At 48.7% G+C, this 20,462-nt stretch overlaps 7 protein-coding genes across 7 annotated transcripts; 3 read left to right on the forward strand and 4 right to left on the reverse strand.

Moving 5' to 3' along the window:
* Positions 1–4,440: 4,440 nt before the first annotated feature.
* On the reverse strand, positions 4,441–5,208 carry N7481_012153 (uncharacterized protein; the record flags this gene model as incomplete). The annotated part of the gene is made up of 4 exons (XM_057271372.1): positions 4,441–4,650; positions 4,702–4,815; positions 4,867–4,920; positions 4,978–5,208. The coding sequence occupies 4 exons, from the start codon at positions 5,206–5,208 to the stop codon at positions 4,441–4,443; spliced, it is 609 nt and encodes a 202-aa protein (XP_057115560.1).
* A 1,992-nt stretch (positions 5,209–7,200) lies between these two features.
* Positions 7,201–8,353, forward strand: N7481_012154 (uncharacterized protein; the record flags this gene model as incomplete). Its single annotated transcript, XM_057271373.1, has 3 exons — positions 7,201–7,349; positions 7,409–7,729; positions 7,795–8,353. 3 exons carry the CDS (start codon positions 7,201–7,203, stop codon positions 8,351–8,353), a joined length of 1,029 nt encoding a protein of 342 aa, XP_057115561.1.
* A 1,091-nt stretch (positions 8,354–9,444) lies between these two features.
* N7481_012155 (putative cystathionine beta-synthase (beta-thionase)) lies at positions 9,445–10,087 on the reverse strand (the record flags this gene model as incomplete). Its single annotated transcript, XM_057271374.1, has 2 exons — positions 9,445–9,876; positions 9,983–10,087. 2 exons carry the CDS (start codon positions 10,085–10,087, stop codon positions 9,445–9,447), a joined length of 537 nt encoding a protein of 178 aa, XP_057115562.1.
* A 587-nt stretch (positions 10,088–10,674) lies between these two features.
* N7481_012156 (putative mitochondrial phosphate carrier protein) lies at positions 10,675–12,162 on the forward strand (the record flags this gene model as incomplete). The annotated part of the gene is made up of 6 exons (XM_057271375.1): positions 10,675–10,968; positions 11,038–11,202; positions 11,264–11,517; positions 11,598–11,943; positions 11,996–12,015; positions 12,090–12,162. 6 exons carry the CDS (start codon positions 10,675–10,677, stop codon positions 12,160–12,162), a joined length of 1,152 nt encoding a protein of 383 aa, XP_057115563.1.
* Positions 12,163–12,977: 815 nt separating this feature from the next.
* On the forward strand, positions 12,978–13,583 carry N7481_012157 (DUF3602 domain-containing protein; the record flags this gene model as incomplete). Its single annotated transcript, XM_057271376.1, has 5 exons — positions 12,978–13,032; positions 13,103–13,133; positions 13,189–13,258; positions 13,309–13,431; positions 13,500–13,583. The coding sequence occupies 5 exons, from the start codon at positions 12,978–12,980 to the stop codon at positions 13,581–13,583; spliced, it is 363 nt and encodes a 120-aa protein (XP_057115564.1).
* An 850-nt stretch (positions 13,584–14,433) lies between these two features.
* On the reverse strand, positions 14,434–15,806 carry N7481_012158 (DUF2406 domain-containing protein; the record flags this gene model as incomplete). Its single annotated transcript, XM_057271377.1, has 5 exons — positions 14,434–15,023; positions 15,083–15,136; positions 15,197–15,322; positions 15,460–15,537; positions 15,614–15,806. 5 exons carry the CDS (start codon positions 15,804–15,806, stop codon positions 14,434–14,436), a joined length of 1,041 nt encoding a protein of 346 aa, XP_057115565.1.
* Positions 15,807–18,596: 2,790 nt separating this feature from the next.
* Positions 18,597–19,637, reverse strand: N7481_012159 (60S ribosomal eL33 domain-containing protein; the record flags this gene model as incomplete). Its single annotated transcript, XM_057271378.1, has 3 exons — positions 18,597–18,826; positions 18,920–19,116; positions 19,453–19,637. 3 exons carry the CDS (start codon positions 19,635–19,637, stop codon positions 18,597–18,599), a joined length of 612 nt encoding a protein of 203 aa, XP_057115566.1.
* Positions 19,638–20,462: the final 825 nt, after the last annotated feature.

Consider the following 20,462-nt stretch of genomic DNA (forward strand, 5'->3'; position numbering starts at 1 on the left):
TATAGAATCCATATTGGCTCTGGAGTATATTCCCTGAGTATCAGAATTCCAATGTGAGAAGATGGAATTGCAAGTTTCTCGGAGTGAAAACATTCTTACTTTTCCCAATTCTTCATAGCAGCTAAGTGGGAGCAGCTTCGGGGGTTTTCCAACTTTATTGGGCGATTCCACCTTGATGATCTCTCGATATCACATGCAGCTTTGCGAGAGTCCAAGAGCTGATGGGTCGTCGAGATAACCGATTATGAGCAGCCGGAGCTCGGCAGGGAGCTCGAGTACCGATCTATGGGTTTTAGACATCTTGCTAGCTGCTGAGGCTTTGGGGTAATGGGTTAGTGAGAATGGCTAAGAGGAAGGTACGAGATAGTTATTCACTAGGCTCCCTACAGTCTACCTCAGCTAGAAAGTGCGTACCCACCATTCACACTCAAATGGTAACCTGGACTGCATAATAATCGTAGCTGCCATACTCAAAGCATATTTGACGATGAAATTCACCATAGTCATGATGGCGTAGAAAATAGACTACTGGGGCAGTCTTCAGAATAGCTCTGGTATCGACGCTTGGACTATTCCTCGCGGAGAGCGAATTTTATATATTCGAGAGTATTTATAAGTGTTGTTAGACACAACTTGAAGTTAGCAATAGTCCTAGCATGGAATAAAACTCATCCAAAAGAGTTTCAAATATTTCCCTGGATTCCAGCAGTTTGCCCGACTCTTGTCAATCGTCAGAAATTCAGAAACCTTTCAAACACTCTTCTTCTTATATATTACTAGTATAGCGCAGTATCCGATTTTGTCGCATCTCTGGGCCCCTGCAACAGGAATGAGTCAGTCCGCACGGCCTGGTCTGAATGCTTTGGGGAACGGCCACAAGTACCAAATGCGCTTAGATTCTGCCTCATGTCTTGGGTCTAGTATCGTTAGAAATCCCACGTCTATCCGCCAAAGGTCGCATCGTCATCAAAGAGCATTGCCCTGGAACTCGGTGACTTCTCGGGGTTGGTCTCTTCGGGAAATGGTCGACCCACGAGCTTGTTGGTGAGAACCGCTTGAATGTGTTCAAAGGCCCGGGTCTGTAGCCTGGCAAGCATATAGACTATTCTCATCGACTCATTCTCTCTTGTAAGTGGTTTCAATATTTATGTTTTCACCGAATAATAGGAGAACAAGAAAAGCCTTGGAAGAACTGGAAGGTGGTGGTAGAAGGAGGCGACAGGAAAGAAGTTGCAGCGATATGGCGCTGCGAGATCATTACAAAGAGTGGCTTCTCATGATTGTGGGTTTTTTTTTAATTTGTGCTGCAGCCTAGCTCTCCTCCATTACTGGTGCCACATCGGAAACTATAAGGCCAATGAAGGATATGAAGATGACAAAGATCCTGGTGGGAACGAGGACAAAGAGAAAGACCATAGACATTGCCATAGTTGAATGGCATTGAAAGGGCGAAAGAATACTATACACAGAAATGGTGAGAGGGTGGGATTGATTTTAATTTTTATTTGAGGTTTAGGAAATATTCTACATGATAAAATCCACTGGCCTACTGGAGTAGCTAGTAGTCTCTTAGCTAGTATGTACCCAAGGATTCTAGGCATCTTAACCGGGTTTCCAAATCATTACGAGTCCACTCCCTACTTCCCGTTTGTCCCTTGTCACCACCATCCATCCTCCTTCCACAACTATCTTCACCCCAACACTTTCGCTAAACCATCGTTCGAAGCAACCGACTATAAACTTGAAATTCGAAACACGACCTCACTTCGAGCCCACAAGGCTAATTCAAAAGCTTGGCCAGTTCATACTCAACCAAGCTCAAGCTACCTCATACTCAACTAAGAGCAAGTGTGCAATGAATCAGTCGGCGACAACTCTTCTCGACCTGCCGGTCGAGTTGCAACTCATGGTATTCGAACGTCTTGATTACACTTCTCTCGTTCCACTTGCGCACATTTGCCGAACATATCGGGACCTTGTTAAAGTTGAGCCCCCCTGGGAAAGTACGCTGTTCTTTGCGACGAGAACTTCTATTTACCATGGAAAAATGGAAAATGTAGGTGATATCTTGCTGTAAATTCTTACTATATCACCTCACTTCTGACCGGTGGCCGCAGGTATGATAACTTAGTATTTGCCTGCTCCAAATGCCTCAAGCTTCGACGGGGACTGTACTTCGGTACAAGACAGAGCCTTAGCCATCCTAAGCGCATTTTCAATTACAAACACTTACGAGAGTGTCTCGATTGCTGGACCCCCTCTTGGGAAAGAGGACCGTACTATGAGACTATGAGTGGTGAGAAAGTGCGTCATTGTGATAAATGTCGAGAGTGGAAGCCATCTGGGCGCTGGTGTCTGCGCTGTTCCGCCTGCTTCAGCTGTCTGGATATTCACGCCCCAGGCTGGAGAGATGCGCGTGCAACACAGGTTTACCCCCGTGAGCCACCATGTCCTATATGCTGGCCCACACGGCTCACGACCAAAGGGAACATTGTCAAAAATGGCCGTCCCCATTCCATGTTTGACATGGAAAAAGACATGGTCACGGGATATGGCAGCAAGCTTCCGGCTCTTTGATCGCCCCGATTGAAAAGAATGACAGCGCGTGGAACAAGGCGAGACCAAAAGGACCTCTAAGCTTAGTGTACAGGGAGGGAAATCCTTTGTCCTTGGAGAGACTGGCCCGGCAACCGCTAGCTAGGGCTAGTCGATGTGATTGCATATCTGATCCATGGAGGCAGGTTATCAAGTTGCTTCTATCGGCGCTGAAATTGCTCATCAGTGAGGATATTTCTTGTAGAGATCTATCATTTCAATGCATCTACACTTCACGAGGTCGGCAGATACTTGAATGGAGTTGAATTACACAAGACGATAGTTCATTCGATACAGTGCTACAGTGCCGACCGTTATTGCCTTTCATATCGGGAGCCAGAGAGATTCCATTTCGAACCCTAATCACATGACGCGCTAAGCCGAATATGGCTACTTCTGTATTTAAAAGGTTGTTCCAGATTTACATGGTAACAAGGATGAAAGTATAAAACCGACAGTTATATACTGCTACACATCCGAAATTAACCCCCTCTTGCCCACCGCCCGCCCCCCCCCTCCAAACCACCATGCACACTCCTCCCAACCCAGCAACCCAGCAACTGCAGTCCTCCAAACCACCAACAAAATGGCAAGAAACATCGAGTCCTGGCAACGTAAGATGATTATTCTATGATATGCAGCAAGAACAGACTCACTACATCGCAAATGGCAAAGGTAGCGAGCGCAGTGTAGTGAGCGCTCTATCGCTACATGTAACATCCGCAAGAACTTGCGGTTATTCGGTAGTGCCAGATCCCATCAAGTCTCGGTCGGCCGACAACGAAGTATCGCCCCTATCATGCTTAACGTCCTCTGTGATCGTCTCGCCGAAAAGCCTGGCCTATACGTCAAAGAGATGGCTATCTTCCTATAGAATGAGTTCAACATATTACCATCGTCATCTAGCATCAAACGCGCTCTTTCGCGGGCTGGCTGGACGAAAAAGAAAGCACAGCAGAAAGCCAAAGAACAGAGCCCTCAACTAAGAGATTTCTATCAGCATAAGCTATCTGATTTTCGGTCATATCATCTTGTGTTTGTTGGTGAATCCGGATGTGATAAAAGGATTGGATATAGGCGAACTGGCTGGTCATCGCTCGGCGTAATACCAGTTCAAGTGTCAAAATTTTATCGCGGCCAGCGCTTCCAGATACTGCCTGCATTTGCTCAAGACGGTATCATTATGTCTCGTATTTTCAAAGGTTCAACAGATGCCACCTTCTTCGAATGGTTTATCGAGCAGCTTCTCTCACACTGTGGAAGGTAGCCGGAGCCAAAATCCGTTCTTGTTATGGATAACGCATCTTTCCATCATTCAGACCGAATCAAGACCTTATATGCTGACGCAGGAGTCAAGTTACTGTACCTGCCGCCGTATTCGCCAGATTTCAACCCTATCGAGGGGTTCTTTGCCAAGCTTAAGGTCTATATTAAGAAATCTTGGTCAACAGGAAGAAAATCCTGGCCAAGGGTTTTATGCCTCCCTTCGGCGGTGCGTATATAAAGTTGGTGCAAAACAGGACAGTGCCGAAGGCTATTTCCGACATTCAGGTATAACAATAGAGAAGATACGATTGGCTGTCGTACTTGAGGGCGTCATGTCCGCGCAATACCTGTTTCACGTTTTTAACATTGTGCCAGTATCGATTCGTTCGCGTTTGTGGCTGTTCTAGTCGGCTAAAATAAAGAAGGCGATTCCGCCAGCGGTCAACCAGGGAGTCTGTATTCATGATAGTGCGGAAAGAGAATTATCAAAGTTTTCTTCTGTAAAAGACAACATTCAATAATATTGAGCTTAGTAATCTGACCTAGCTAGACAAAATAGTGCACAAACATAAATAGAACCTACGCCAAGTTCGCGCCGGCAACAAGGAAAATCAACCCCAATGGGTCACCGGTTACCAACAACCCGAATCCAACTTCCATTAGGTAGTCAGCTTCCATCGACATGGCGCGGATTTTGTTGGAGTCATGGAGAGCTTTCATTGGTGACGCTTCCAGTGCTGTGGCCGATACAAGTTCTTTGAGTTTGTAGTCAGCGGCATTATTGGAGACCTACGTGTTATCAGCCATGCAAAAAGTTACAGTTGGAAATCCTGGGCCTACGGGTGGGCACACATTGATGATCTTGAATATCTCCCGAGCAGTCTCTGAGACATAAGCCAAAGTAAGGAGAGCGTGAAGCTGATCTCCTAATTCCTTAGCCGCCTGTTCGCGTGCCTGATGTGAAGTTAGAAACCTCATTTTCGGAAGGCCGAATTGCTTATATACCAATGGTTTGCCGACAAGCTGAGCCACCACGTCAGAAGTGAGGCTGTCAAGTGCCTAATTATAAAAAGTCATCTTCTGTATGAAATGGCTTGGTACAATTTTTAAACTCACGAAGCCTGGAATAAATAATGCTAAACCTCCCTGAACAACATCTTGTACTACCCTCTCTGTGACATTGTTGACGATGTCAGCCACGGGAATGGCTTGGAGTTTGGACGCCTGCTGTTCGTCAAGCCCAGTCGAGATATTTCCAACCTTCTCAGAGAGATTGCTGAAGAAACCATCTTTACGTTCGTCGGTAAAGATAGTGATCATTTCCGTAAGCTTTGCTTCTCTGGCCATTTTCACATTCAGTAAAGTACCTCACGAGCGGTGGAAACGAGAACGAAGTTCCAAAAGCCTAAGCAGATCGGCTTTTATGTCAATATTTTTTCATTTGATCAACGACGTATGATCGACGTCAACCGAAGGAGAGGGACGGCAATGGCGTGGGTCTGCGAGACTGCATAGTGAGATGTCCCAGGTATAGCAATCAGGTGACGGCTGGGAGTTGTCTGGTGATGCGCCTCGCACGTGTGTCGCTGAAGCTTATCGGGCAAGATTACTAGCGACTATGCGACAATTTTCCGCAAACAGCATTCCGCAAACGGCCTTCATACTACTCCAACTTTAGAGTGTAGAACGTGTCTCCAAAACCTGTGAGGCTTGGTAGAATTCCTCAGACAAGGTACAGTCGACGTGGTAACACGTATCGCGCGGCCTATCATAAGTTCGCCCGCTCGCGTTGTGCACTTTGTCCGACGACTTGCAGAGAGGTTGACTGCCATAAATATTTCTCATGTAAAATAGGACCTCAAATAAGCAGAGATTATTCTGTATTCTCCTATTACTTCCAGTGCTTATGAAATACTGAATTTGACTTGATACAAAGCCCTTTGCTCCTCTTTCTAATATCGGGCGGAAGTAAGACTTGCTAGATATGTCTGATATCTGCGAAACTGGACTAATGGCAGCCAGGTTACTCCTCGCACAAGCCGTATTTGCATGCAATCTCCATCTGGCCGATCCGGAGATGAAAGTCTTCGAGACTCATCTATGACTTGTTATGACATAGTATAATCTAGGACCTAGAACACCAACGTTGACCTAGAACACCAACGTTGACCTAGAACACCAACGTTGACCTAGAACACCAACGTTAATTCTGTCCTAGATTAAGGGTTACACGGACTTCCGCTCTCTAAACTGAAAATGGAGAGGAATTGAGGACCAGATCGTGTGATCTGTAGTCTAGACCTAACCTCGATTAAATGACATTATAGAAATAAACAGCTAGCTATCCATAATAATAAGCAAGGGTGGGGGGGAGAGGGGTTTAAGTGATAAGTAGTAGTACATAGGCTGCGGCAGCATCTGCAAAAATCCGCATCCGCTCCACATCCGATCCGCAAATTGCGGATTTGAATGTGGTTTTGGTATCCAACTATCAACGCGAATTTAATGGGGATTCGAGCTTGAAAAGGTTCGGATATGTCTGGGGGGTAGCCGAGAGCTGTAGGGGGTTAGCCAGGAATGCCTGATGCCCAATAAAGACCCGAAGCTGCCACATGGCGATAAGCAATGGTGATCACGAAAGAAATCTTACTGTCAAGCCTTGCCTATCAACTTGACCCAAGATAGACACCCAAGGCAGCGCCAGACCTCTGCAGTATAGCAACTAAGGGACGGAGGAGGGAAGTTGACAGATTGCCAACGATAGTATGCGGCCTAGTTTGCTCGATTTGCATGGAGCCTTCTAGTTGACCCAGGCCTCTGGTCCTAGAGACTTGTATTCATACAGATGGGTACAATACCGAGTATCATAACGAAGTATATACAGACACCGTAATTTACGCAAAATCCATATCAGGTTTAGCATATCATGTGATTATGGTTTGAAAGGGTGTTTTTAATGTTTCCCGATATGGAAGGCAATTACGGACCTCACTGTAGCAGTAATGGGTTCGAGACTTGGATAGATCAAAACCTTCCAAGGTTCCGCATCTTTAAATACTTCAAGATCCTCGTGACTGGAACGTATTAGTCAAATTGGTGAGTTCTGTAAGGGACAGCCAAGAAAGCCAAGCCGCTGCCTCCCAGATACCAAGAGTCCTAGCACTCCTCGCGAATCGAAATAGGCTAGAACTTCGTATTCAGTAGAGCAGCACAAAGAATTAAAGGGGAAGCGTGGCCCCCCACGATGGGGACTCCAGCTCTTTGATTCCTATTTCGCGCCTGCGACAACTGGCAATCCCGAGTCTATTTAGTTTACGACAGCCCGAGCAACAATTCGCAATGCGCCACGCCGCAACTTTATTACAGCTACCGCTGTTTCTCGCAGCGCTGGCTCTAGGCAAAGATGATCTTAGTTACAAGCCAGAAATGAATTACCGGCCGCGGAACGTGACGGGTTTGGACTATTACTATTATCAATGGATTGGCTCGTGCGCTCAACTCCGTATCCACAGACCACACAAACTGCATACTAAGAATCCGTCTATAGGTACTACAACGGCAGCGCCGTATTCACCATCTCCGACGTCAAGATTAAAGATGACCGCTACTCTTCCGAGATCGAAGATGAGGGGGAGTTGGAACTCTGCAACCAGCTGCAGAACATCACGTACACGTGGTCGTACCCAGCACTCCTAGCGATCACAGAGACAGCACCGGAAGATGAGCGACCCAAGGACACAAATCCAATCGATGTTGCGCTGTTCACCTCGTACTCAAACTTCACGAAGTATTTTGACGATTATTTCCATGCCGGTAGTAACAATCAGAGTCGGGACATGCCCTTTGTATTTGAGTCGATTGAGATGTGGTAAGTATATACCCCCCCTTTCTAATACGCAGTTACTTTTCTGGCGGCAGGCTGATTTGTGACAGGGATCGTGAAGAGACGAATTCGGATTCGTTGAAGCCGAATTTTAACCTGACTGTCGCTAAGGACTCTGGGAATGGGCTCCCCTTTCGAGTGACAGGAAATTCGGAACTAGAGGATAACCCGCTCCATGGTTTGCAGATGAATATGTCGACCTGCTCCCTTATTGAGGGATGGTGGGGTGTCGCTCCCATTACACCCCTCTCATATTCCTTTGAAGACGTTATCGGCCTGACATACCCGGGCGTGCAGTTGACATTTGACAACCCTTCGGCAAGTTTCAGTATTCACTCGTCGATTGCCGCGAATACCTTGCCAGAAGAAGATGAGGAGACACCAAGAATTACCGCTAAGTTGACGATCGATTTCTTGGGGACGATTGATGCTGCGCGCTCGGATATCTTGAACAAGGGAACTCCAGTGACATGGACACCGAGCATGGGGTTCGGGAATAATTCCCTGAGTTTGGACTATAGATCCGGTGCGCTTACTGCAGCTGGAGTGAACATTCGTCAGATCTGGAGCATCCTGGGGGCTGTTTTAACATATATCTTCCTTGTGTAAATACGACATCATTTTCTCTATCAGGGCCTGCTGTGAACGCGCAACACCGAGAATCAATACCTGCAGGCGTAGCCTGGGTGTTAAGCCGGTGTCAATCACATCTATGGGTCATGAGGGCAATGTATGAGTTAGGGCCATGTAGTAGTACCATAGGTAGTAGCAGGGTCTGACCGATGAAGAGCCTGCTGAACTTACCACGAAGCTCCAGGTATTTAAGCCAGTGAGCCTCGCTCGACGGCCCGCGCTGAAACAAATCAGTAACTTTGTCAGAATCCAGTGCGCTCAGAAGTGGAATATCTAAACTGCCGAACGTGTTTTTTTAGTCAAATCTGGCCCCAATAACTCGCTATTTGGTATATTGCAAGTTGCCCATTACAAGACCAGTTGTGTTGTCCCACGCTTCACCTTGTCAGCCTTGCAGACTGACAGTAAAAGAGGGACTATCATAGTTCCTCGATTAACTCTCTCCCAGCTTGAAATGATCCGTGATATGATCATCATCAGATCGCTGACCACATCCCATATGGCCGAAGCGGCGCTGGCCGCAGCAAACGCTTGATCTGTAACCATCAGTACCATCCTCTGAGTGTTTGGCGACGTTCGAGCACCCCTGATCTCGAATGGCCGTTCGCGAATCATCCGTTAAAAATCGGGGACGACTTGGACAACGGCTGATTGTGACTGGAAGATAATCTTAGGTACGGAGGATACTTGATTATATGGCTGGAGTTATCCCATTTCAATGCATCTGTATTGATGATCAAAGATCAAAGAATCATGGTAGTCACACCAATCTCCCAAAGTACTGTATCATGGCTGGTCTCCAGGACGACTGGTGACGGTATATCCCGACCTATTCCCTCCCGTGACAAATGTTAAAGGATATCATTGTCCATGTTGAAGGCTGTAAGTATTGCACTCCAGTAAAGTAAAAAGACAAGAAAAAAAAACAATCAAAATCAGTAGGAAAATAAAATGCCCAAGACTCGAATACGAGACGAGACGCCGAAATGCTTCATCATTCCTGTGATATCCAAAACAACCAGACTTAATCCGCACATGTCCATATCAATTTCCATGTCCATGTCCAATCAAGGTCGTCGCTTCACAAACTCCTCCAAATCCGCCTTGGTAGCAACACCAAGCACGAATTTCCGCGCAGCGTCCGTAACCACGGCAAATTGGTGCTTTTCACGCTCATCGCCGTTGGCACCGGTCTGGCTCTCGAAAAACTTCTCCAATTCCTCTAGGGGTGTATCCATGGTGATGACCTGGTAGATACCGCGCTTACGGTTGAAACGCTGCATAGAGGCAGAGACGGGATCCGACTCCTTGACGGTGCCGTTTTGGATGAGCTCCTTTAAGCGGGGGATGCTCAGGTAGCCGAGGAGAGATCGCGAGGAGGCGGAGATAACAGTGAGGTGGGTGTAGTCGCGTTCGTAGGCGGCCATGAGAGCGGCAGAGATGGGGCCATTGGGAGAAACGGAGAGCGCGGGAGGGGGGTCGAGGTCTTCGACTGTGGCCTAAGCAGCAGATACTAGTTAGCATCGGGAATGGAAACATGAACAGGCCTAGGCTCGGAGGAACGGTTCAACTCCATCGGCATCGGTGGAAGCGGAGTAGACTCACCCCACGGTACTTGTTGGCCCATGGCGATTGCTGGGCCGCATTGGCGTGGGCAGAGGTATCATTCTCGCGAGTATAGGCCTCGCTGCCGGTGAGGTATGAAGCCATTGCGCTGGAGCTTAGCTGCTGCTGCGCGGGGTTGGCGGGGTGTTTTCGAGGGGTATTGACGGAGGCGCACGAGCAGCTGGAGGTGAAGACAGACGGCGGGTATAGAGAAGACAGAGACCGGGCGAGAATGAAAAAGAGTCAGAATAAAAGTTGCGACGAAACAATCAAGCAAGGGGGAGATCTCGAGTGACTGCGGAGGAGGTTGCGGAGGAGGTGGTGTAGAGGGTCTTTTTTTTCTCGCGCTTTCCCTCTTTCTCTCACGCCAAGACCGACCTCTTTCTACGTCACTCCGGCCTGAGTCAACGTGATTCTGCGACTTTTGGGGGCCTCGCAGCCTTGTTTCACTCTCGTCGGATTTCGGACTTAGTCGGCGCTTTAAATTGGGGTCCTTTTCCTTGCTTTCTTTCTATCTTTCTACTTTTCCTCATTCAAGTTCAATCTATCTCGGTTTTCCTAGTGAGTTACCAGAGCCCTCAATTGGTGGAGCCACCACGGCACGATCGCTGCGTCTGGCATGCCCCACTTTGGATGACCCGCAACCCTTACTGATCAAGGTGTATATCTATATGAGCAGTAAGCAGTCAATCATGCTTCCCTCCAGCTCGACTGTCGCTTCGCTAGCCACTCAGCACCCGCTGGGTGGTATGGGTATGCAGAAAAATCCCCAGTCTGAGCAGGTCTTCAATGCACCCAAACGCCGTGAGATATTCCAAGCATGGAGCGCAATCGACGATGCAAAGACCAAGGCAGCCAGCATCGGCAAAGAAGCAGCTCGAGAGTTTGAACATGCAAGCGAGAAGGCGCAGCAGAAAACGGGCAAAATCGAGCCCTGGTCTGCCCAGTACTATGCCGCTTGCACTGTGGGCGGAATGTTAGCCTGTGTTGGTTATCCTTATCAATCGCATAGTCCTCATCCTGGGCAGTCACTAACCATGACCGTGCTTCTATAGGGAGTTACTCACACTGCCGTCACCCCTCTTGACCTGATCAAATGCCGTCGTCAAGTCGATTCGAAGCTTTACAGCAGCAACACACAAGCTTTCAGCAAGATCCGTGCTGTCGAGGGTATTCGCGGAGTCTTCACCGGCTGGGGGCCCACTTTCTTCGGATACAGCGTAAGCAGATATAGCTAAATTGTATGAACCCACCGACGGGCTACTAACAAAGCCATTCAAGGCTCAAGGAGCATTCAAATACGGTGGATACGAATACTTCAAGAAGTTTTACAGCGACCTAGTCGGTCCGGAAAATGCTCAGAAGTACAGGACTGCCATCTATCTGGCTGGCAGTGCTTCGGCCGAGCTGATCGCGGACATTGCTTTGTGTCCCTTTGAGTCGGTCAAGGTGCGCATGCAGACCACCATTCCATCCGAGTTCCAGGGCACTTTCAGTGGTATTTCGGCCATTGTTGCGAAGGAGGGTTATTCTGGGTGAGTTTGGAGTGGCGTGGCGTGGCGTTCAAATATAGTTGTTATGTTTCAGAGCAGGGCACTGACCAAATTCCCCACAGATTGTACAAGGGTCTGTACCCACTCTGGGGTCGACAAATTCCATACACTATGATGAAGTTCGCGTCCTTTGAAACTATTGTGGAGACGATCTATAACAAACTCCCGGGCCAAAAGTCAGATTACAACAAGGGTGCCCAGACCGCCGTGGCTTTCACTGGTGGTTACATGGCTGGTATTCTCTGTGCGGCAGTCTCGCATCCGGCCGATGTGATGGTCAGCAAGTTGAATGCGAATCGCCTGGTGGGAGAAGCATTCGGTGCTGCGATGAGTCGCATCTACGGGGATATCGGATTTGTGGGTCTGTGGAATGGATTGCCTGTCCGTATTGTTATGGTTGGCACTTTGGTATGTCCTGCATGAAAATTCTGGATTTGGAATATACTAACAGGTCTCATAGACTGGTCTCCAATGGATGATGTATGCCCCGGCCGTTCCGTTCATTTTTTCTATTGTTACAATTATAGGTGCAAGTACGCTGACCGCTTTCGTAGTTACGATTCGTTCAAGATCTTTATGGGGCTCCCGACAACTGGTGGCTCTTCAGAAGAGAAGAAGAAGAAGTAGGAGGATGTTGTTTATGAAGTATGGGGTTAAGAATGTGTTCCCGGCCATACTTTCTTTTATTGGGGCTCAAAACCGAAAAGCCCTTTGTGTGATTAGTTTCTTTGAGTTTAGTCCATCAATTTACTCTCCTCTCACATCTATACATTCTCTCGGCACCTATTCCATGGCCCCAAGTAGTTCCTCTGTGCTATACGGAGTAGTAACTAAGGCAGCTGGGAACCTTTAATGCCAAGCTCGCTATCTTTAGTCACGGCACCGACCAATCGCGGCTTGACCGTCTTATCTTATCATCGACGTCATCCAATCCAATCGTGTCAATCCTCCAAAGCGATTCAATGCAGTTGCAATAGTCAATGAGGTACAGGAAACCAACTGGAGATAAAAAACACCCGATTTTAGCGTGTCGAGCCTCAAATGGCGAGATCTAACATTGAGCACGCACTTATACATTCCGGCATATCCTCGTATGGCCCGCGCTTTCACGTCAGACATCCATCCTACTTCTTTTTCTTCTCTTCTTCTACCTCTGCATCTATCTATTCTCTACCCAGCTTGCCAAATCCCATCTCTGGGAACTTGAACTCCCCGCGACCCCCTCCGATAAACATATCTAGCCCCCCTGGCCCACTTCGCTAACCCCAGTCCGGTCCAAGAGAACCGGTACCTGCGTCTTATCGCTCCGACTCCAATTCCCCATATAAGGTAGCTCCCCTACCCAGTCGCAATAACACAAACCCCCATCAAACCCCTCGATTCCACCGTCGTACAAACCCAAACACAACATCCAACCTACTCTCCAGAAACACCACAGCGCAATGGGCAGTCAATCAGGTCAACCAGAGCAACCTATGGTCTCCCACGGCCGCGGAGGTAAGTAATACCAGTAGGAGTTAGAGTACCCATCCCATCTCACCTCGATCTAATCCAAAATCCACCCTAGGCCAGGGAAATATCGGTCACGATGCAACTGAGTACACCTCACCCTTGATTTCTTACCCAAACAGCTCCAACTAACACCCGAACCAGATACGTCGACGGCGAAATCGTCCGCGAAGGAGTCTACGGCGACCAAGGCGACGGCGCATACTCAGCCGGCGTAAGCACTCAACCCCCCGATACCGAACATAGCAGCTAATTTTCTCCCAGCGCGGCGGCGTAGGAAACATCGGCTCACCGCGTGTGCGCCCAACGTCCAAAGCCCCGCACGACGCGGAGATGATTCCCGAGCTGGCAGTTCGTAATTCTACGGATGAGGTTTATCATACTGGCGTAAGTTTTTTGGGGCTTTATCCGATCTGATCTGATCTGATCTGACGATGCTGACCTGTGTCATTTAGCGCGGAGGTCAGGGAAATGTGCACCTCGATGAGGCGGCGCGGAAAGAGAGAAGAGGAGAAGAAGGCCAAGGGGCCTGTTCATGATGGGTTGGCGGATCGGTTGAAGAATAAGTTGTTGGGTCGTACGTAGATGGCCCATCCCATCTGTGGATACCTGATAACTATCGGACCGGTGCCAGTGTGGTCACGGGTGAGGGTTGAGTTGAAATTGGTAAATTGAACGGTTTTGGTGGTTGTGTGTTATGTTGTGTGATTCCCATGCTGTGTTTTATTTATTGAATTTGACATTGTGATTATTTCTTAACTTATCCGTGCTACTCTACTTTATCTGATGGCACTTTCCGAGATGGGTTTATTGTAGATTTGGATGTCGTGAATGCGACTAAAAGGTTGTTTGAAGGAGAGTATTACAATGGTGTGTACCGGCAGCCACTCACTCATCGACAGTACAGTAAATCCAAGTCATCCACGATCCGATCCATAAATTCAGCGGGCAAAGAAGAAAACATCAAGTGCGATTCCATATTCGTGTCCATACCCATACCCATATCCCATCCGTTAAAAGGCAAATAAGAAAAAAAAAGAACACCCATGTATCGTGACTCATAAGCAGGACTTGGGCGAGCAAGCCAAAAGGTTTCAACAATCAAATCAACGTGAGAACAAATGACCCATAATCCGTGCAGATCAAAGAAATAAATAAAACGCCGCGAAGAAGGGTGATGGTAATACATCCGCGAAAAGAAAGGGAAGATCCACATCGATACCGTATAGCGCCAGAGCAGAAAGAAGGGAAGAAAGAAAACGCCAGCGAGAAGCCAGATTCTCCTCCAACTCTCTCGGGCGGTCTCCGAGGAAGGGAAGGAATGAATCCAGAGAGATATTCCAGCAAATCAAACTTCGATCAAGCCCAGCTCAACCGATCTGATCGAGGTTAGTCCTTGCTGAACCGCCTCTTGAACCAACTCTTTCGCTTGTCTCCAGCACCCGCCGCTCCAGCCTGAGGCGCCTTCTTCCTCAATGCGCCATTCGCCGGCGCAGCGAAATGCTGCTGCGCCGCACTGGCAGGACTCGTCGGGCTCGCGACAGGCGGCGGCGCCGACGGAAAACCCTTAGTATTCAGCGGTGCCGCGTTACCGAACGAGAACCCGTATTCATGCGCGCGGTCGTCCATTCGCTGCTGCTGCTGTTGCTGTAATAACGCGTGTTGCTGCAATTGGTCCACGGAGCTATTCATTGAGCTGGGATCTGTGGACTGGCCGTATGGATCTGTTTGACCAGATCCACCTGAGCCCGACGCGGCGACGTTGTCGTAGGATTGGTGATAGTTGTTGTTTTGGTAGTAGTTTGTTTGGTCGGTTGAGACGCGGGGACGTCGGCGGCCGTTTTGTTGTTGCTGCTGTTGGTAGGGGTAGTAGTTTTCTTGCTGGTTGTTTTGATAGCCGTCGGCGAGATCGTCGGGACGTGATTGATTGCGGCTGTGGTAGTGGCTTTGATCGTAGCCGCGGTTGTGTCCACCTTGACCTGTCAGGCTTGTTAGTATTCCCGTTGTGATGGGGAAACAGGGCTGAGGGATGACCCACCTCCGTAGTAGCTTGTTCGTCGGCTGTAGTCTCCCACTTGAGAGGCTGCGTCTTCTATTGAAATGCATAAGCCTGGGTTTTGAGAGTTGCCCGTGGATTTGGATGTAAACGAACCTGTCCGGGCGTATGATACCGGTCGGGTGCTGTTGTATGTGCCATAGATGGCGGCTTCGAACGATCGGATGGTGTCTAGCGGTCGCTCAGATCGTGATCGGGTAGGGTTTGACCAGTCGGGATCGGCTGCCACGAGAACGCAAGGGTTAGTTTGGGGAGAACGTGGGAAGGTGGAGATGGGAATGCTGGCAAGTAGTTATGTGCCCGGCGATAAGAACGAGGAGGCCGGGGTGGAGGTCGGGACGGGGAGGAGAAACACTCACTGATGAGATTTCCAAATTGATCTTTATGTTGGAGATCTCGCAGAGAGCCCAGATTGGACTTCTGTAGCGCAATGTCATCTGTGGATCAGGCCGTCAGTTAAAGCAATGGAGGAGGTCGGAATGCGACCGGGTTGGGTGTTGGGGGTGGACGTACTGGGCTGCAACTCATTCATGGCGACGGTCGGGTCTGCCTTTGTGTGAAGATTGCGCCTTTCCTTCTCCTCGTGAGATTCCGAGAGGTGAATCTTATTCCCGGAGGTGCTTGTTCGGCGAGAATTGTCGGATTTGACGCTGAAACCACGACTTCGGCGGGGAGAGGAGGAAACGGGCGGTTGGGGGGCCGCCATTTTTATTAGGGGCGGTTTCCACCGTCTTTCTTAGCGTCCGAGATCAAGGCAGGTCTGAAACGGCTGGGATCGTCTGAGCTTGGGCGGGCGTTGTGGAGCGCGATTGCGATGAAGGTGGAACTGCCAAGCCGATCACAGCGCTACTAGATGGACGGCGCGAGGTTCGTTCGTATGTGGTGAGACACTGAGGATGCTCTGAGCGCTAGGAATCGCTGGAGAATGGTGATTGCTGGGTGGCAGATGATGAGGGAAAAGCAAATGTGATTGTGATGGCTGGGAGGTTGGGAGGCTGGTAGGTAGTAGGTGGTAGGTGGCAGACGTTGGGTAGAAAGATAGAGGATGAGGATGCTGGCAGCGATCGGTGGAGCGCCGTTGAACTGCGGAGCCAAAGGACACTACAGCAAGCAACAGGCGAGGGCAGCAGGGTGATCGCTTAAATATGTAGAGGAGAAAGTTGAGGACGACACCGGCCACGCAATACTTGGGCAGAACGAGTGGCGTTCCGGTGGTTACCTACACTGTACATCTAATAGGACTTGGTGGCTATACAGAAGAGAGTAGAATTGTACATGACTAGAGTACTCAATTACTCAATTACTGGATTGTATTATTACCCAACTCATTGATGAATTCAATCTCCTCCAGCACTCTAGTACTCTTCCACTCTCGTACTATTGTACTCTTCCCCTCTTCGATTCAATTCTGCTTGTGATCAACCGTGGTACACAGCCCGAGTGGTGCGCGGCTGCGATTGGCGAGGTTCTTCATTAGCGGGAGTCGCCCAAAATAGACCACACCACAATGCCAGGCACAAGCCGGTACGACCTCGCTGATCCGCTGAGGTAAACTCTTGCTTTCAATACTAACTAGTCCCTTAGATGCCTAGGTCACAGAAATCTTGCCGCCGCGCGTGATGCAGGGCCGCATCCGTGCTCTTCCAATTGGCCAGTGGGGCATCGCGGATGGCGGATCGGTCGAGATGTGGCCATGATCCAGCAGAAAAATTGCAATTGGGTTCGCTGGTGTGGCTGTGGGAATATCCGGAACTGCAAGTCCGGAGGACTGCTTCAACTTTCATTGATGCCCTTGCCCTGGTACACAGTAAACAAGATCACTATATGATTGTCGGTGCCAGGAACCAATCAAGACCATGCCCGCCCAGTCTCAGGAACATTCTGAGTCAGTGCTACCAACAAAGAAAATTTTTCAAAGTGCTCAGGTGTCAGCTGGATTATACCTCGGTATGCCCAGGTGAGATCGTCCACTTGTAGTCTGTGGCTTCTAGAATACATACCATGAACATAGTACTATCGGCACATGGATCTGCCCCGGAATGCCATCACACTTTAATTTAATGAAGGACCCACCAGCGAACCTATCCATTTTTATGCACCAACTCCCGAGGTTAAGTAAAAGATGGGATTTGAAGTACCAGTAGAGTATTCGTCCGTTAATAAATAATTTATATAAACTTAAGGACGATAAATATTCGGTAGCCAGTCTTACTAGTAGTAGTAGTAGTACCTGGGAAGTAACTGAAACCATAATGGGATATACTACCCAATGTATCGCGACGAGTCGATATATATCGCCACTACTACGGTCAAGTTTTACGAAATTTACAATCATCATGATCCGAGTCCGAGTCTTAAATAGATATCATGGGCATGCCCATCCGAGTCATATCTCGATATACTATTTCTAATGCACGACCGCATACTGCCAGTGTTAAATCCCACATCCATGATCACTGACAATCAGTAGTACACATAGTACTACATACTACGTAGACATACCCAGGTATCTAGTAGTAGGTATACAATTCAAGTTTCACCGTGACCTTCATCATGATGTCCATAAAATTATCTCTGATTAACTTGAAATATTGCTGTTCAGAAAATCTCCAATTTGACTTCAATATGCCGAAGATCATGTCTGATACCCCCAGCTGACCTTCAATGTCGGACTCGATGGACCCCGGGCGCGACATCATAATCCACCGGCATGGATGCCTGCTGGCTCTACTAGCAGTAAGTACTAGGGCCACTCTGTTTCCACATGGGCACCTGCGTAGTACTAGTGGTATTCAAGCTGTGCCAACTTGAACTTCAAGCAAAACTGATGCGGCTCCAACCCCAATTCTGATCGCCGCCGACGTAGGTGGGTACACCGAAGTTCACCCCAGTCTAGCCCCCGATTACAAGTACGAATACGAAACATATGAGTAGGCGCAATGGGTGGTATATTTTTAACAGATGCCTTGGTGGAGTAGCCAGAGCAAAACATGCAATTCTCTATAACAGAAAAGACGAACGCACGGGGACCAAGCCAGGTATGGGGAAAAAAGAACTTCGAACTCGCATTAACCGGGTTGTTGAAAATGGTATGGATTTTGGTGTGTAAGAGCGTCAGATACACGGGAGGAGAAAAAGGGTGACTGAATGCAAAAAGCGACCAGACGAATCGCTCACGCACAGCCACAAAATAAACAATCATCAGCAATCATCATGGAGGGTATGATGATCCGAAAATTAAGATAATAAATCAAAAGGAACAGTCTCTTCATTCCATCACTTCCAGTTCCCACCGTCTCAGTTAAGAGAAGAGGGGAATAGAAGCAGGTCGAGACATTCGAGGTTTTGCGGGTTTGAAAACAGTGCAATAAAAAGGTTGGTTGTGTGTTTCAAAATGGTAAAACTTCTTTTTTTCTTTTGATTCGTAGGGCTCGGTTTGTGTGGTTTTAGTTATTGGCCCTGCCTGCTTTCTCCCACGAATGTAAAAAAACGTTGTTCAAACCGCCAACTCCCAATCCAAACAACATCTCGGCTTTTTGCCGATTCCGTCGACTTTTCCTTGCCTGGCCGGCCGCCGTCTGCACGAAAGGGAGAAAGAGAATCGCCCACTAGATACAGAGAAGCCGTTTAGATGTTGGAGGGGTAGAGCATGACGCGGACGGTAGCACCGAAGGACTTGGGGGGGGAGGTTGTTGCGGAACTTGGCGCGAACAACACCGGAGTTGCCTGGTTGAGGTGGTTAGTATTGCGCAGAAAAGCTGAAAGCAGAGAGAGCCTTCTCGATGGAGAGAGGGCTCTATGCTGAAGAAGTTGGCATACCGTGAGGGCGGGTGACCTTGCCCCAGATCACCCGGATGTTGGAGCCGCGGACCTCACGCTTGGCACGGTAAACGAAAGCGACCTTCTTGCCAAGGTAGAAGCTGGCGGCCTTAGGGTCGTCAACGCCCTCAATCTTCACCAGGGAGGTGTTGGGGTTGGTGGCGTGCTTGGAGCGCTGGTAGCTCAGGTGGCGTCCCCTGCAAAGAAATCCGTATTAATCCTCTGATCTGATAAATGTGCGATGTGTGTTTGAAAGTGGTCGTGGGTGAATATGCGATTCCGAATTTTGTTTCTTTTCCGTCGTCTGGGTGTTCACAGTGTGCGGTTCCAGGATCCATCTCGACGGACGATCTCGAGATCGAATCGGGGGGGTATTTGTGGCATGTGCGACGAGCGGAGTGAATAACTTACTTGACATAAACTAGAAGAGAGAAGATATGTTAGCATAAGATGTTCAATATTGGAGGTTTGGTTGGTGATGGCCGATGCGCGTGGGCGATCTCGAAGTCGACCTTCGAACGCATCTCCCCGACCATACACGGTGATTGTAAAGGGCGCACTCACGGCGGTGTCCTTGTTCCGAAGACATGATGTCGGTTCTTCTCTGAGCAGCGGGCAAGGAAAAGATGTCGAAGGAATGACCCGCAAGTTGTCGTCTGGTTGTCGTCGGCTTTGAGATAGTCGAGCGCACAATCAAATTGGGAGGTGTGGTGGCCATTTCCGCCCTAACCCAATCGGGTCCTTAGCGACAGGGTAAGCGAGATCATGTGAGCACACTTCCAGGCCTTCGGGAGAGTGGGTTTATCCGGGCCGTGATGACACCTGAGGCATACAGGGATAGATAACCATTGGCCTTAGTGCCTTATTGCCTAAGGTGTAAATAGACACCTAATTTTTATTTTCAATTCACACCTGATCTCCCAGGCTTCAATCACCTCATCGCATCACCTGACCAGTCGGGCAACAGTACTCCGTAGTCCGGCCCAGGCTGGAGAGCTGACAAACTGCCCAAGTTCACCATGACGACACCGTACTTTCTTAGCTGGACCTTAAGGTGACTACGGAGTATGGGCGACTTGGTTGATAATCGGTTATGGTTATGGTGATGGTGATGGTGTGTCGGTCTTTGAATGGTGGGCCAAACATACTACTACTAGCGGGGTAATAGTACCTTAATGACCAGCTAGGATATCACTCAATCACTCCATATATCAGCCATGACTGCTCTTCGTAATTTAATTTTGATATCCTGCATATGTAAGCACTGGCATTGCGCGGGAAAAATGCCAGGATTTTGATCTGGCTGATTCGGACTCTTCTCCGGCATGCAGACAGACCGGGCGGACTGATTGGGAAAGCAAGATATCCCCAAGCCCCACCAGCGCAGGAATGATTGACCGGGAGATCGGGCGGATCGCTCGTACGAGTCGGTTATGGTGTACGGAGGACAGTGGCCCTGACGGTTAATAGAGAAATCAAGATAGCGCCGAATGCGGCACTGGGCCGAGTGCCGGAGTTACAGCGGGAAAATAGAATCCGTCTG

This window comes from Penicillium waksmanii (genome assembly GCF_028829765.1).
Source record: "Penicillium waksmanii strain IBT 27052 chromosome Unknown utg000010l:1.0-3698451.0:1.0-3701458.0, whole genome shotgun sequence".
Classification (NCBI taxonomy): domain Eukaryota; kingdom Fungi; phylum Ascomycota; class Eurotiomycetes; order Eurotiales; family Aspergillaceae; genus Penicillium; species Penicillium waksmanii.